Here is a 15,435-nt window from a genome sequence, read left to right on the forward strand (position 1 = left end):
CTTCACACGCCAAACCCTCAATAGGGTGCCGCACAACCAACACAAGATGAGGATCACACAAGCCACGAGCAATCCACTAGAGTACCTTTTGGCGCTCCGCCGGGGAAAGGTCAAGAACCCCTCACAATCACCACGATCGGAGCCGGAGACAATCACCACCTCCGCTCGACGATCCTCGCTGCTCCAAGCCGTCTAGGTGGCGGCAACCACCAAGAGTAACAAGAGAAATCCGCAGCAAAACACGAACACCAAGTGCCTCTAGATGCAATCACTCAAGCAATGCACTTGGATCACTCCCAATCTCACTATGATGATGAATCAATGATGTAGATGAGTGGGAGTCCTTTGGCTAGGCTCACAAGGTTGCTATGTCAATGAAAATGTGCAAGAGCTGTCCCTTGAGCCGGCCATGGGGCTATAAATAGAGCCCCCATCAAATAGAGCCATTATACCCCTTCACTGGGCAAAACGCGTTCTGACCGGACGCTCCAGTCGTGTTGACCGGACGCTGGACCCCAGCGTCCGGTCGCTCGCAGACGACCACGTGTCCTGATTCCAACGGTCACTTGACCTGACCGGACGCTCCGGTATAAACTGACCGGACGCTGAAGGCCCAGCATCCGGTCGTTTCTAGTAAGCTCCCGAGCATGACCGGACGCGTCCGGTCGAATGCGATCGGACGCAGCCAGCGTCCGGTCACATTCCAGCTACTGTGTCACCATACGTCAGCGCGACCGGACGCAGCCTGCCAGCGTCCGGTGCATTCAGATCTAGCGTCCGGTCAGTTGACCGACGCTGGCATCTTTGCGACCAACTCGTTTTCACTTCTAACTTCTTCACCCTTGCTCCAATGAGCCAATCACCAAGAATTTTGCATCCGGCGCAATAGAAAATAGACATTTCATTTTTCAAAAAGCGCCGAATCCCGCCTCGCAAGCTCAGCGGGAGGGAGAGAGGGACCCAAACCCATCTCAACCCTGCACACACCTTGTGCACAAGTGTTAGCATATATTCACAAATATTTTCAAGGGTGTTAGCACTCCACTAGACCCTAAATGCATATGCAATGAGTTAGAGCATCTAGTGGCACTTTGATAACCGCATTCCGATACGAGTTTCACCCCTCTTAATAGTACGGCTATCAAACCTAAATGTGATCACACTCTCTAAGTGTCTTGATCACCAAAACAAAATAGCTCCTATGGTTTATACCTTTGCCTTGAGCTTTTTGTTTTTCTCTTTCTTCTCTTCAAGTTTAAGCCCTTGATCATCTCCATGCTATCACCATTGTCATGCTATGATCTTCATTAGCTTCTTCTTCTTGAAGTGTGCTACCTATGTCATGATCACTTGATAAACTAGGTTAGCACTTAGGGTTTCATCAATTCACCAAAACCAAACTAGAGCTTTCACTATGCCGGGGACTCCTTGGTGCTCGAACGTCACCGCCTACATCGGGGACCCCTTGCTACTCGGTGCTCGGTCATCGCTAGCGACACCGAGTACTCCTCGCTCCTCGATGCTTGGACATCACCGCTTACACCGGGGACTCCTCGGTGCTCGATCATTGCCAGCGACGCCGGAGACTCCTCGCTCCTCGATGCTCGGTCATCGCCGCCTATGCCGGGGACTCCTTGCTCCTTGGTGCTCGGTCATCGCCGCCTATGCTAGGGACTCCTCGGTGCTCGGACATCACCGCCTACGCCAGGGACTCCTTGGTGCTTGGACGTCGCCGTCTACATCGGGGACTCCTCGCTCCTTGGTGCTCGGTCATCGCCAGCGATGCCGGGGACTCCTCGCTCCTCGGCGCTCGGACATCGCCACCTACGCCAGAGACTCCACGCCCCTCGATGCTCGGACATCACCAGCGACGCCGAGGACCCCTCGCTCCTCGGTGCTCGGACATCACCAGCGACGCCGAGGACTCCTTGCTCCTCGGTGCTTGGTCATTGCTAGCGATATCGAGGACTCCTCGCTCCTCGACACTCGGACATCATCGCCTACGCCGGAGACTCCTCACCCCTCGGTGCTCGGACATCGCCAGCGACGCCGGGGACTCCTCGGTGCTCGGATCTTGCTATGTCTCATTAGTGTGCTATCAAGCTGCTCCATGTTGTTCGGATTAGGGTGCCAATTTTGGGCAGCATGTCTGGGGTCTTGATACACGCATGTCAGACGACGTCGGCAAGCTTTTAGACTTCTTTGACCCTGCTACAAGATTCATTCCTCATCTTCCAGCAGGCTCGGGGACTAAGTGGGCACAATTCACCTTGTGGTGAATGTGCTTGTTCTCATCTTGAGGCTACGCCTGGGGACTGGCTGCCTGCTCGGCTAGTTTTCTACTTTCTGACCCTAGCACCACGTGACTACGTCACTGAAAGCTCTAGTTTGGTTTGGTTAATTGATGAAACCCTAAGTGCTAACCAAGTTTATCAAAGTGATTACGAGATAGGTAGCACTACTCCAAGTGATGAGGCAATGGCAAAGATCATGACTATAGTGATGGCATGGTGATGATCAAATGCTTGAACTTGGAAAAGAAGAAAGAGAAAAACAAAAGGCTCAAGGCAAAGGTATAAACCATAGGAGCCATTTGTTTTGGTGATCAAGACACTTAGTGAGTGTGATCACATTTAGGATTGATAGTTGTACTATTAAGAGGGGTGAAACTCGTATCGGAATGCGGTTATCAAAGTGCCGATATCTTCACCAAGCTGCTTGATGAAAAGAGGTTTTGCAAGCTAAGGAATGAATTGAACATACTTGACTTCTCCAATATGTGTTGATGCACCCCCCATGTATATGACATGCCTCTCCTTCGAGCAATCCAAGGTAAAAGTTGTTTGGCATGGCATACATCCTTGCTAAGGACATGATTAGTGCATCTAGACATATTTCACATTTGAATAGGCTCATTCATGAAAATCAAATGAATTTGATGCTTGTATGGTACCACTATTGCTTGTATGTTTGAAATGATCTTGTGGTAGCATATGACATGTTTGTGGGCTTGTAAACCTAGTGTTTGATCTATAAAATGAGCTATAAGTGTTTAACTCAACATGGTACAAGATAACCCTTATTTGGAGGTGTGAAGAAGCTTGTCCTTGGATCAAACCGAGTTAAATAACTTTTGCAAGTAATCTAGATTGAACCAATTTGGGGAAATGATCCTCACTTCACATGATTTCACCCCAACCTATCTAAAATTTGAGCCCTCTTTCTGTGCTAATTGTTGACAAAGGGGGAGAGAAATTCACAAAGATAGTAAGATAGGGGGAGCAAACAAATGAAATGACATTGTAAGGGGATCAATCAAAATTGCACACAAGTAGGGGGAGCAAGCTCATAAACTTGTATGTTGCATTTGAATGTGCATTTCATATATTTGCTTGCATGGTATGCTTGTGTGGTGTATGCTAGTTGTAGGTTTGAATGTTGAAAGGAAAAACTAGCATGCATAGGCTAAAGTAACTAGACCTATGTTCATTCTATGGAAACTAGACCCTTGCTTGTAATGTTGTGTGTATGTCTAGTTACTAATGGTGCTAAGGATGGTATAGTAGTGCACTCCGATTGGTATCACGCTTCAAAGGTCCATCTCTTATACCTTAGCATCATTTGGTAGACATTGTCTCCTATATTTCCTATCTAAGCATATGTGCAAGCTACAATCCAAACTCTTAGCACATATGTAGGGGAGCAATTGCCACCATTTGGGATTCATGAAACTTGCCCATATCCTTTACACATGGAAATATGCTTGGGCAAGCAACATGGATTCAATTAAATTTCAACTCATATCTTTGTGAAAGGGTTGTCATCAATGACCAAAAAGGGGGAGATTGAAAGCTCTAGTTTGGTTTTGGTTAATTGATGAAACCCTAAGTGCTAACCTAGTTTATCAAAGTGATTATGAGATAGGTAGCACTACTCCAAGTGATGAAGCAATGGCAAAGATCATGACGATGGTGATGGCATGGTGATGATCAAATGCTTGAACTGGGAAAAGAAGAAAGAGAAAAACAAAAGGCTCAAGGCAAAGGTATAAACCATAGGAGCCATTTTGTTTTAGTGATCAAGACACTTAGCAAGTGTGATCACATTTAGGATTGATAGCCGTACTATTAAGAGGGGTGAAACTCGTATCGGAATGCAGTTATCAAAGTGCCACTAGATGCTCTAACTCATTGCATATGCATTTAGGATCTAGTGGAGTGCTAACACCCTTGAAAATGTTTGTGAAAATACGCTAACACATGTGCACAAGGTGATACACTTGGTGGTTGGCACATTTGATCAAGGGTGGTGAAGTTTAGGTGCAAGGGTAAGAAACTCCACCGGTGGAGTGTCCGCCCGTAGAGTGCGGATAGTCCGACGGTGCCATCGGCGCCCTAGACAGAAAAGACAGAGGTCAGTGTGTGTGACCGGACGCTGGCCACGGTTGGACCGACGCGTCCGGTCAGGTGCAACAGCGAAGACGCTGGCATCGGTCAAACGACCGGATGGTGGGTCGCTCTACGACCAGATGCTGGTAGGGTGCGTCCGGTCAATGCTGACGTACGCTGACATGTGGTGCACAGTGGAGACATTGAGTGACCGGACGCTGGGTGAGTCCGGTCGAGCATGATTGGACGCGTCCGGTTGTGAAAATTCGTGTTTGGAACCTTACTGGAAACGACCAGACGCTGAGGTCCAGCGTCCGGTCACTTTCTAACGGACGCGTCCGGTCATCAATTGACCGTTGAAATCAGGTGAACATCATTTGAAGCCGATGACACATGGTGCACATCACACGACTGGACGCTGAGGTCCAGCGTCCGGTCGGCCCGTGTTCAGTGCAGTGAGTAGCCCAATGGCTCTATTTCATGGGGGCTTCTATTTAAGCCCCATGGCCAGCTCAAGCTCACTCTCTTGGCCATTTGCATTGACATAGCAACCTTGTGAGCTTAGCCAAAGTCCTCCCACTCATCTCCATCATTGTTCCATCATCTTTGTGAGATTGGGATATGATCCAAGTGCATTGCTTGAGTGATTGCATCTAGAGGCACTTGGTATTCATGTTGCGCTGTGGATTTCGCTTGTTACTCTTGGTGGTTGCCACCACCTAGACGGCTAGGTGCAGCGGTGGAGGATCGGTATGAGTTGGTGATTGTTCGTGGCCGTCTCCGGTGATTGTGAGGGGAGTTGTACCTTCCCCGGTGGAGTGCCGAAAGGTAACTCTAGTAAATTGCTCGTGTCATTGAGTTACCTCACTTGTGGGTAGGTTCTTGCAGGTGTCCTAATCGTGTGGACGAGGTTTGTGAAACACCTCTTAGCCGCTGAACCACCAAGTGTTGGTCGACACAACGGGGACTAGCGTGTTGGCAAGCACGTGAACCTCGGGAGAAAAATCGGTTGTCTCTTGCCATTTGATATTCTCCTGGTGATTGGTTTCATATACATCTTGTGATTGATTCATTCCTCTACACTATGGTATAACCATCCTACTCACTCGTTTACATTCTTGCAAATTAGTTGTATCAAGCTCTTTAGTGTAATTAGATTTGAGAGCTTGCTTTGCTATTTAAGTTTGCTTAGTGGAGCTCTTTAGAGTAGAAAGATTGAGAGCTCTTAGTGAGTAATATCATAGCAAATTGTGTGTCTAGCTATCATTGCAACTAGAATTGTTGGATAGGTGGCTTGCAACCCTTGTAGAGCTAGAGCAAGTTTGCATTTCGCTATTTGTCATACTAATCAAATTACTCTAGTTGATTTGTAGTTTTTTAAATAGGCTATTCACCCCCCTCTAGCCATATTAGGACCTTTCAGTCACCTACTATCAGGCTCGGGGACTAGCTGTGGGGGTATGGCCCCCAAGACATGGGCTGCGCCACCAGGGGTGGCCTGGCCCACAAGGTTAAGGCGTGCACGGCGCTGCTCGGCGTGCACCGCAAGACATTATATAGTACCAAATAGGCTACTTTACTTGTAACCCTACCTCCTCCAGAGTATATAAGGAGAGGTAGGGGTTCCCTAGCGGATATTATCTATCAGATTAGATCTACATATAGATCAATACAATACATAAAAGACACAGGATGAAGGGTATTACGTCGATCAGGTGGCCCGAACCTGTCTAAATCACCATCTCTGCGCCTTGTGTCACCATCCGGTTCCAGATCATGCGCACCCCCACCGACAAATCTCCCATCGCGGGATACCCCTCGGTGGACTACCGAGCATATTCTGTCGATAGTTGGCGTGCTAGGTAGGGGTGTGCGCTTGATCCATGGCGAGCCAGATGGACCTCAAATCAACAACGTGTTCTCGTCGTCAATCTCGTGGAGATCCATGCTGGTCCACGATGACGATTCATCGCTGCTACACCAGCCCCTACGATAGTAGATCCGATCTTAGAACCACCTCCGAGGTCGTCTTCACCAACAACTCACCGCCCGCCAGGTGTTCGCCATCAACGCCAACCAGATAGCACCATACGCCGCTGACCAGACGCTCCGTCCAAAGCTAAGTCACGCTCTAATACTTTCCTAAATATTCTCCAATCTCTATATATCGCCATGATGTTTCTCCAAACTATTTTCTCCATGTTTGCTCTCCAAACGATTTTTCGAACCCCCAAACAGTCATGTTGACGCTCAGACGCCTCCAGAGACGGCCCTATATCCAGGCTCCTCCCTACACGTGCTACTGGGCTCCACGCTCTGCAGTTATGGGTGGTCGACAGCGGCTCCTTGGTTCACGCCTGTTCCTCCTACACGTGCACGGGCTTCCGCTGCTTGACGTTATGGACTATGGGCTAGCTAGGGCTGGAGACTCAGCTACACTACTAACTGTTCAGGGCGGTTTATATTAAACATAAATGTATTTTCACACCAACTGATCGCCGAACTGCATACGCCATTTCATCACCATTGCTGATTTTTCTCCAGAGCTCATTTATTTTTACATCATGTACTACCCTGTTCTACATGTTTGTATTGTAGGATCATCGTCCTAGGTAATCGGACCACCTTGGTGCTCGGACTTCTCCACCGATCAACTAGTCGGCCCGCTTGGTTAATGGACTCCAGTCGCCTGACCAGTTGATCGGACTGTTCGCCAGTTGTTTCTACTCAATGTTCACTTCACGCCAACTAGTCGACCAGACTGTTCGTCGCTCGTGCTTCATCGCCAGCGACGCCGGTTACTCCTCGGCCCTCGGATTCTTTGTGCTCGAGGACTAAGTGTGCCCACTTAAGTGGGCACACTTCAACGCATGGACGTCATTAGCTACGTCGGTGCTCAGACCTCGCCGCCTACGTCGGGCACTCCTCGGTGCTCGGACCTCACCGCCTACGCCAAGAACTCCTCGGTGCTCGATCATCGCCAGCGACGCCAGAGACTCCTCACTCCTCGGTGCTCGATCATCGCCGCCTACGCCGGGGACTCCTCGCGCCTTGCTCCTCGGTGTTCGGTCATCGCCGCCTACGCTAGGGACTCCTCGGTGCTCGGACATCGCTGCCTACACCGAGGACTCCTTGGTGCTTGGACGTTGCTGCCTACATCAGGGACTCCTCGTTCCTCGATGCTCGGTCATCGCCAGCGACGCCGGGGACTCCTCGCTCCTTGGCGCTCGGACATCGCCGCCTACGCCAGAGACTCCTCACCCCTCGGTGCTCGGACATCACCAGCGACGCCGGGGACCCCTCGCTCCTCGGTGCTCGATCATCACCAGCGATGCCGGGGGCTCCTCGCTCCTCGGCGCTCGGACATCGCCGCCTACGCCGGAGACTCCTTGCCCCTCGGTGCTCGGACATCGCCAGCGACGCCGGGGACTCCTCGGTGCTCGGATCTTGCTATGTCTCGTCGGTGTGCTATCAAGCTGCTCCATGCAGTTCGGATCAGGGTGCTGATTTTGGGCAGCATGTCTGGGGTCTTGATATGCGCATGTCAGACGACGTCGGTCAGCTTTCAGACTTCTTTGACCCTGCTACAAGATTCATTCTTCATCTTCTAGCAGGCTCGGGGACTAAGTGGGCACACTTCACCTTGCGGTGAATGTGCTTGTTCACATCTCGAGGCTACGCCCGGGGACTGGCTGCCTACTCGGCTGGTTTTCTACTTTCTAACCCTGGCACCATGTGACTACGTCACCTACTGTCAGGCTCGGGGACTAGCTGTGGGGGTATGGCCCCCAAGACATGGGCTGTGCCCCTAGGGGTGGCCCAGCCCATAAGGTTAAGGCGTGCACGGCGCTGCTCGGCGTGCATCGCAAGACATTGTATAGTACCAAATAGGCTACTTTACTTGTAACCCTACCTCCTCCAGAGTATATAAGGAGAGCTAGGGGTCCCCTAGCGGATAGGATCTATCGGATCGGATCTACATACAGATCAATACAATACACCAAAGACACAGGACGTAGGGTATTATGTCGATCAGACGGCCCGAACCTGTCTAAATCACTGTCTCTGTGCCTTGTGTCACCATCTGGTTCCAGATCACGCGCACCCCCATCGACAAATCTACCATCGTGGGATACCCCTCGGTGGACTGCCGAGCATATTCTGTCAACGGTGATCGCCATCACCTAGATGGCTTGGTGGTGATTGGGAGTTTGGTGATCATCCGGCGGAGCTTGTGGGTGACCCAACTCAAGTTGTGAGCGGTTGTGGGTGATTCACCACGACGGAGTGTCAAAGAATCAACCTATAGAGAGCACTTGATTCTTGCGCGGATCAAGGAGGAGCTACACCCTTGCGCGGGTGCTCCAACGAGGACTAGTGGGGAGTGGCGACTCTCCGATACCTCGACAAAACATCGCCACATTCCTTCTCCTCTCTTTACTTTAAGCATTTACTTTGAGCAATTCAATACTTGTCTTTTACATTCCTAGAATTGCCATGCTAGAGTAGGATTGAAACTTAGGGTGCTAAACTTTTGTGCGTTAGATCAATAGAAACACTTTCTAGGCACAAGGGGTTAATTGGGCTAACCATAGGATTTGTTTATTGCAAAGAAATTTGTAATTAGCCTAATTCACCCCCCCTTTTGGGCATCTTGATCCTTTCAGAAGGCTTGAGTTAAAATTTATTGATGGAAAGCTATGGGTTATCAATGTGTTACTTACTAATCGAACCTAAAAAAGGCATCATTCATTTGTGCAATCCACTCACTAATTGATGTTACATCTTGTTCTTGCTCTTGAAGCACTTTTATCCAAAACTATGAGAGGTAATGCACAAAGTACGCATATGTTGCAAGTGCCTTTATAGTTAGTTTACATATTTCCACATATTGTTTTCTCAAAAGTTAGCATGTAAGTTGCTTCTCCATACCAGATAGTAAAATGTGTTTTTTATACCACTTTCTTCCGCTCACAAGCATGTTTAAAGAGACATTAATGTCAAAGAGACCTTCTCGTGTTGGAATTGACATAGTCACTAATTATCCAAAGACTAAATCCTAACTCATGTTTACTCATTTGGTCTTCTATTTTATTGGGATGGAATTAATATATTCAGGAATTAGCCATATGAAATAGCCATAGTACCGAGTATTCTCTACATCTCAACATGATAAGTTCAACTTTCAATCAACCAGGACAAACGCTACAAAACATACAAACACTAGGTTTTCTACAGAGAAGTGAAGCTTGGGACTATCTTTGAAGTGGAACAAGTGATCAATCCTAAAGTCTGAAGTTGTAAAGCAAATTATTACAAAATCAACAAAACAACAATTTATTTCCAATGTATTATTTGGAAAACTAGGTCTTAAATTATCCTAAAATATTAAATATACTTTCCACAAATGGTTGGAACCACCAATTAGTTCTGATCGTGCACATAGGTTACAAAAAGATTTTGAATACTTAGCAGTTGTGTTGTAATGTGGACCTTCACAACGTATTTGTGTTACAAACTGGCTGTGATGTCTTCCAAGGTATCACAATGGTTTTATATAGCATGAACCAGTTATGATTAGTAGCATCACAACCATTTCTACCTCTAGACCCTTGGTCTAGTGTTATGGCCATTGAACCAGTAGATATCGACACTAGTGACAGCAAATTAAGGACATGCGGTTTTGTAAAGGTTGTTTCTCTCATAGTTTCAAATGCGTAGTTATATCTCACATACTTATAGTTTTGCATATACAACGTTTAAGTGTCTTCCTTCCCCCATGCTCTTTTCTTTACAAAAATATAATTGTTTATTGGCATTAATATTTGGTTGTCTACTCATCCCATGTAGCATGAGATGGTAATAGAGATGCCCCATGCATGTATGAATAATAGTACAAAAGGTCATTCAAATATGAGAACCACATAGGCAAGGATGGTAATGGTAAGAAAAGTTGAGGAAAATAGGGCTGGTCTGAAAAATCAACATGCTAAACTATGATAAAACTATAGGAAAAGCTTACTAGGAACCAATAAAACCATGTGAAGCTAGTAAACAACTCAGGTGGGCCAGTAGACATGGGGTATTGAACAAAGTGAGATATAGATGAATATGAGTACGTTATCCTTAGCCAGCTTGGAGTTGGGTCTTTACAATTTTCTTTGTTTCTAATTTAATAAAATACTAGTCAATTTTCTAAGTTTAAGCTCCATCCTAATTGTCCAATTTACCCGCATTTGATCTAGATAAATCAAACGAGATATAATAGTTTAATTGCAGTGACTTTAAGCTGCTGTTGTTTCATGGTCTAAAATTTATCTAATCCATATATACTACCTCCATAAAAAAAATGAACATCTCTTTTTCAGAGTGGGCAAAAAATTTAAATTTGATATTTGTAGGGAAAAACATCAATATTTATATCTCTAAATAAATTTAATATAAAAATATATTTCATACTTAATATAATGATATTTGTTCAGCATCATAAATATTAGTATATTTTTATATAATTGGTTATTAAATTTGAAAATTAATTAACTTCTTAAAAAAGAGATATGTATTTTTCAGGACAGACTGAGGAGCCAATTGAAATATGGATATATAATCTCATATCTTAAAAAGCTGAAAAAATATTCTCAAGGAAAATGAGAGGAGGAAGGAGGATGTACCGGGCCAAAGAAATGGGATAGATACGGTGCAGGCCGTAAAATTAGTTTTCATTCAGAACCGAAAGCCAGAACCCATCAACATCAACATGAACATCAACGGTGATTAGCTTAACCACTATGTTCCGGTGGGCCCACCCACCCATCCACCCAGGTGGTGGACAAACCAATCATCACTGTCCCTGTCCTCTCCCATCGGCGGGGGATAGCTCGCCGCCGCCGGTCCACACGCCCACCGTCTTCTCGGTCTCGCGCGTCATGACTGCCGCCGCTGCTGCAGCTGCCGCTCGGTGCGTCCCGCACCGGGCGTCCCCGCCGGAGACCTTGAAGGCCCCCGCCTCCATCCCCACCTCCTCGGCCGCCACTGCATCTGCTCTCCTCCACGCCGCCGTCGCCGCGGGACGCGGCCGCCGGCTCCCGGCGCCGCCGCTTCGGTGCTTTTCCTCGTCGCCGGAGAAAACTGCCCCGCCGGATCTTGGCTTGCTTCTGGAGGTGGAAGGGTGAGGCCCCTTAAAAATCCTGTCTTTCTAGCGCTTAGTTCGTCGATTTATTGTCTTATCCCAAAAGGAGCTCCTTTTCTGCTTCTTTAGTATGCTAGTTGTTGAAGGTAGAGCTGTTTCTGCCACTACCCATCTGGCCACGGGGATTAGAAAATTTCAAATTGGAACTGCTGTATGCAGACAAATGTTGAAAGTGGATGGAATTGCGTTTGCTCAGAGATAATTGGTGCAGACAAGTGCCACAGTCAAGCGATGTGGTAGTATCTGATTATTTCTTTGCGAACGCTTTCTCCATTGATTATTTGTAATAGCCGCACCATGCTTTCGTTGTTGAACAAATACTACTAAGCTTTTCTGAACTATTGTGGAATAGAGAATAGTGACATGTTTTCTTTCTCTCAGACAACTCTGCTTTGCTGATCCCAGAACAATCTCTGTTTCTGATTGAGTATTTCTTGTTTCTGCTCCACCAGAGTTCTTGCGGATGTCTACCGTTTTGGCAATCGCCAAGCTTTCAATGTAGGTGCGAAACACAAAAATATACTTCTGTTCGTCACCTCTTACCAATTTCTCGCCAAGCTTTCAATGTAGGTGCGAAACACAAAAATATACTTCTGTTCGTCACCCCTTACCAATTTCTATTGCACTGTATTTTACTCCAATATGGATACCATGCCAAGGTTGAAATGTAAAATAGTAAATTCGGTACATAAACAATGTAGAGGTCTAGCCTCTAGCAGGGTACAAGTCTACCTGCACAAGTATGAATGGTTCTTGCCTGTTGATTTTAATACGTTTTAACTTTTTTTTTCACCAGCATTTCGAAGCCTCGGGCTAGATTGTGCAAATTGGACAGAGCCAATATATGCTGATTTGGTGAGGTGCATATTGAATTCTTTATCCTTATCAATCTTGAGCATCACATGTCCTGCCTCTCCTTCAACATTGAGTTAACAATTGGCATTATGGATTGAAACTTGGGCCCTTGCTATTTTGTTCCCTTATGTTTAACCTCTAATAGTATGAACTGGACTGGATGCGTGTGTTTCCTTTTCTCTTTATGTTTGTTATTTTTCTAAAGCTGCATTGTTTTCTAGGAAAGCTCGTGGTAATGAGGAAAGGATGCTGGCATTATTCTTTGACAGGGTATGCTCTGTTTCTTGCCCTATTGCCATCTTTGGTCAAGGAAGAATTAGCAAATCTGGTTACATGACACCGCAATTCAGCTTCATTACGTAACAAACTACTTGTTAACATAGCTTTGTGGAGACTCTTAATTTCCTCTGCTGGTAGAAGGTAGTTTGCCTTTTTGGAGTTTAACCCCTTCCTCTGACTCAACACAGATTGGCTGGCCTACATCATTGCCAACTAGTGAGAAAGGGTCATTTATAAAAAGTGTTCTCCGTGAGAAGGTAAGCTCATATTTCATCAAACATAAGTTCGCTTCTATATAATATATCTGGCCTTGGCACAAGTTAGCTTGAGCTGTTACCAGGCTGGTAGTCTGGTACTGTTTTTTATCCTTTTCATCATCACCAGACTCTGGATTTCACCAAACTTTTATATGCGCCAATTGTATTCAGTAAGGGTTCTCATTTTTCATGTCGTGCACATTGTCCATGCATGATTCCTTTGGATGTAACCTGAAAGCTGGATTACTTTACTTAATTCCTGTTGTATGCACTAGTTTCTCTCCTTGCTTTTATCCACTAGTACTTGGAACTAACTTCTGATTTTGACTATGATTTCAATCAACTTGACTAATCAAGAGCATGAATTTACCATTTACATCCAAATGGACTAGTGGTTCTCTTTCACCTGTTTCCATTATAAATATCTTTATATTGACTTCTTGGAGCAACGTTCTTGTTCTAGTTGAAAGCTTTGGAAGAGTTCTCAGCTTCTGATAGCTTACCACTACGGCCTGGAGTTGAAACGTAAGATATCAAGCTCCTGTTATCAGTTTATGTCAAAAAAAATCTCTCTCTATAGATGATCCAGGAGAGTTTTTGCTATTATGTATAGGATGTTCTCAGGATAATCTGAATATACCTGTAATATGCAGTATAAAGTTCTTTGTTCCGATGCATAAAAAAATTTGCAAGAATTACAGAGCCGTTTTACTGATTGTGCATGTGTGGCTGTGTGGGGTCTTTGTTATCTGGATGAAGGAACAGAAGTCACAGCATATCGATAAAAGTTTTTGTGTGTTCTGATATCAATTCTGCATGATTGCATCAATCCAAGATCATTATAAGCCAATTATGTTTTGATCTTATGTATTCATATGTACAGCTTTTGTCTCTATTCTGTACTCTTTGCTTGCCATAAAGATATCAATGACTCTGTCCTGAACTTTAAATGGCCTTGTGTCTGATTCTGTGAATGAAATCATTAAAGGTTCATTGATGATGCACTTAGTGAGGGTGTCCCTTTGGCCATATTGGCTGCATATGGGAGAAATGGAGAAAAGATTTCAAGGTATGGACGTATGGTTTATATTAAATGTAACTACTATCAGCTCTTGTAATTTGTTTCAAACTAATGTGCCAATGTTATTCTATCAAGTTTAACATACTGCTATTGTTCCTAAGGGTAGGTGGTATAAAAAATACTGTGTTCTCATTTCTTTTCTATTTGACTCTAGATCTATAGCTATGAATCTGGGCCCTGAAAGAATCTCGAAAATAAAGATTGTTGGAAAAGTTGAGGTTGAAGAAAGCTTCTATGGGCAACTTGTTCTTGGTAAAGGAGTCACATCTGGTGTGGATGAGCAACTTGTCAGGGAAGCCCAAAAGGCTGGTGAGTATTACTGATTGAAAAGGTTGCAGCCTCTTCTATGTAGTTTTTGCTTTGAGTTCAATGATCATTTTGTTGTTAATTCCAAATATTCTGTTCCCACAGCTTCTGCAGAGAAGCAGAGGATTGCAGAAGAGGTTGCATCAATCCTAAACCTCAGTGTTGACATCACAGCATCCGAAAGGTTGTTCCTAACACTGATTGTGCATAATGTCCATACGTCCTTAGAAGAATATTGTCTAATTTTGACCTTATCACCGTTATCAGCTCAGAAAAGGTAATAGCAGCTCTCCGAGCTGGTTCTGAATATGTTGGGTGTGACGTGCAAAATTGTGTTCTTGTTGCGGGCAGCCAATCTGGTGTCCTTGCAGCTGAACGCATTGGCATGCCATGCATAGTTGTTCGAAGCAGGTAAGCTGCCTTTGTCTGCCATGTAACTTTCTTATCTCAACCATGATCCCGATGCTTGTTTATAAAATTCATGTCATCCAGCTTTACTGCAAGAGCAGAATTTCACTCTGCAAAGGCCGTTATGGATGGATTCGGGAACACAGACTTAACCGTTTCAAAACTACTGAGCAAAAGGTGGTCTTAATTATGTGTCTCTTGTGAAAATGAAAGGCTGGACTAGAGATTGTTATGAATTTGTAATTGATTGAGTGCTCACCGGAGCAAAGCTTTATGTAAACATGAGATGTTGCTGATGAAAGCTACTGACTAGTAATGATAAAATGAATAAATAAATTCAGGTGGCGCCATTGTGTACTTCTGGTTATTAGTAGCCTGCCTCCATCAAGTGTTATGCATGTTTGATGTGAAAACGACGAAATAAATAGACCATTCTTGCATTGAATCCGTGTAATGTATTCCAATATAAGCAGAATTATTGCCTCCATCAAGGCTTTGTTGTTGTTGTTGTTGTTGTATTCCAATATAAGCATAATTCTCTCAGCGTGGAAGGTTTCTTTATTTGTGTCTAGCAGAGGCATTGTGCTAGCAGAGGCATTGTGCTATCAGTACTACAACATGGATTTTGTGCGGAAGGATTTCCATAGATGGTAAAAAACTATATACAGAGGC

The 15,435-nt window shown here is 45.2% G+C and overlaps 1 protein-coding gene across 3 annotated transcripts; it reads left to right on the forward strand.

Annotated features, from left to right (window-relative positions):
- The first annotated feature begins 11,161 nt into the window (after positions 1-11,161).
- LOC136507955 (CBBY-like protein) lies at positions 11,162-15,232 on the forward strand. Of its 3 annotated transcripts, none has more exons than XM_066502543.1 (11): positions 11,162-11,556; positions 12,030-12,079; positions 12,374-12,437; positions 12,654-12,702; positions 12,900-12,968; positions 13,432-13,493; positions 13,957-14,037; positions 14,204-14,358; positions 14,461-14,539; positions 14,623-14,766; positions 14,848-15,232. In XM_066502543.1, the coding sequence occupies exons 1-11, from the start codon at positions 11,177-11,179 to the stop codon at positions 14,948-14,950; spliced, it is 1,236 nt and encodes a 411-aa protein (XP_066358640.1). In that variant the 5' UTR covers positions 11,162-11,176; the 3' UTR covers positions 14,951-15,232. The 3 variants fall into 3 exon arrangements, with proteins under 3 accessions (XP_066358640.1, XP_066358641.1, XP_066358642.1); XM_066502545.1 differs by having other exon boundaries at positions 11,517-11,556; positions 12,030-12,075; positions 14,848-15,227; XM_066502544.1 differs by lacking the exon at positions 12,030-12,079 and having other exon boundaries at positions 11,423-11,556; positions 14,848-15,227.
- Positions 15,233-15,435: the final 203 nt, after the last annotated feature.

The sequence above is a fragment of the Miscanthus floridulus genome, chromosome 15, assembly GCF_019320115.1.
Source record: "Miscanthus floridulus cultivar M001 chromosome 15, ASM1932011v1, whole genome shotgun sequence".
In the NCBI taxonomy this organism is placed as follows: Eukaryota; Viridiplantae; Streptophyta; class Magnoliopsida; order Poales; family Poaceae; genus Miscanthus; species Miscanthus floridulus.

Coding starts and splice junctions, on each gene's coding strand:
- LOC136507955 (XM_066502543.1), top strand. CDS start 11,177: ATGTTCCGGTGGGCCCACCCACCCATCCACCCAGGTGGTGGACAAACC. Junction 12,438..12,653: donor ATATATGCTGATTTGGTGAG/GTGCATATTGAA, acceptor ATTGTTTTCTAG/GAAAGCTCGTGGTAATGAGG. Junction 14,359..14,460: donor CAGGGAAGCCCAAAAGGCTG/GTGAGTATTACT, acceptor CTGTTCCCACAG/CTTCTGCAGAGAAGCAGAGG.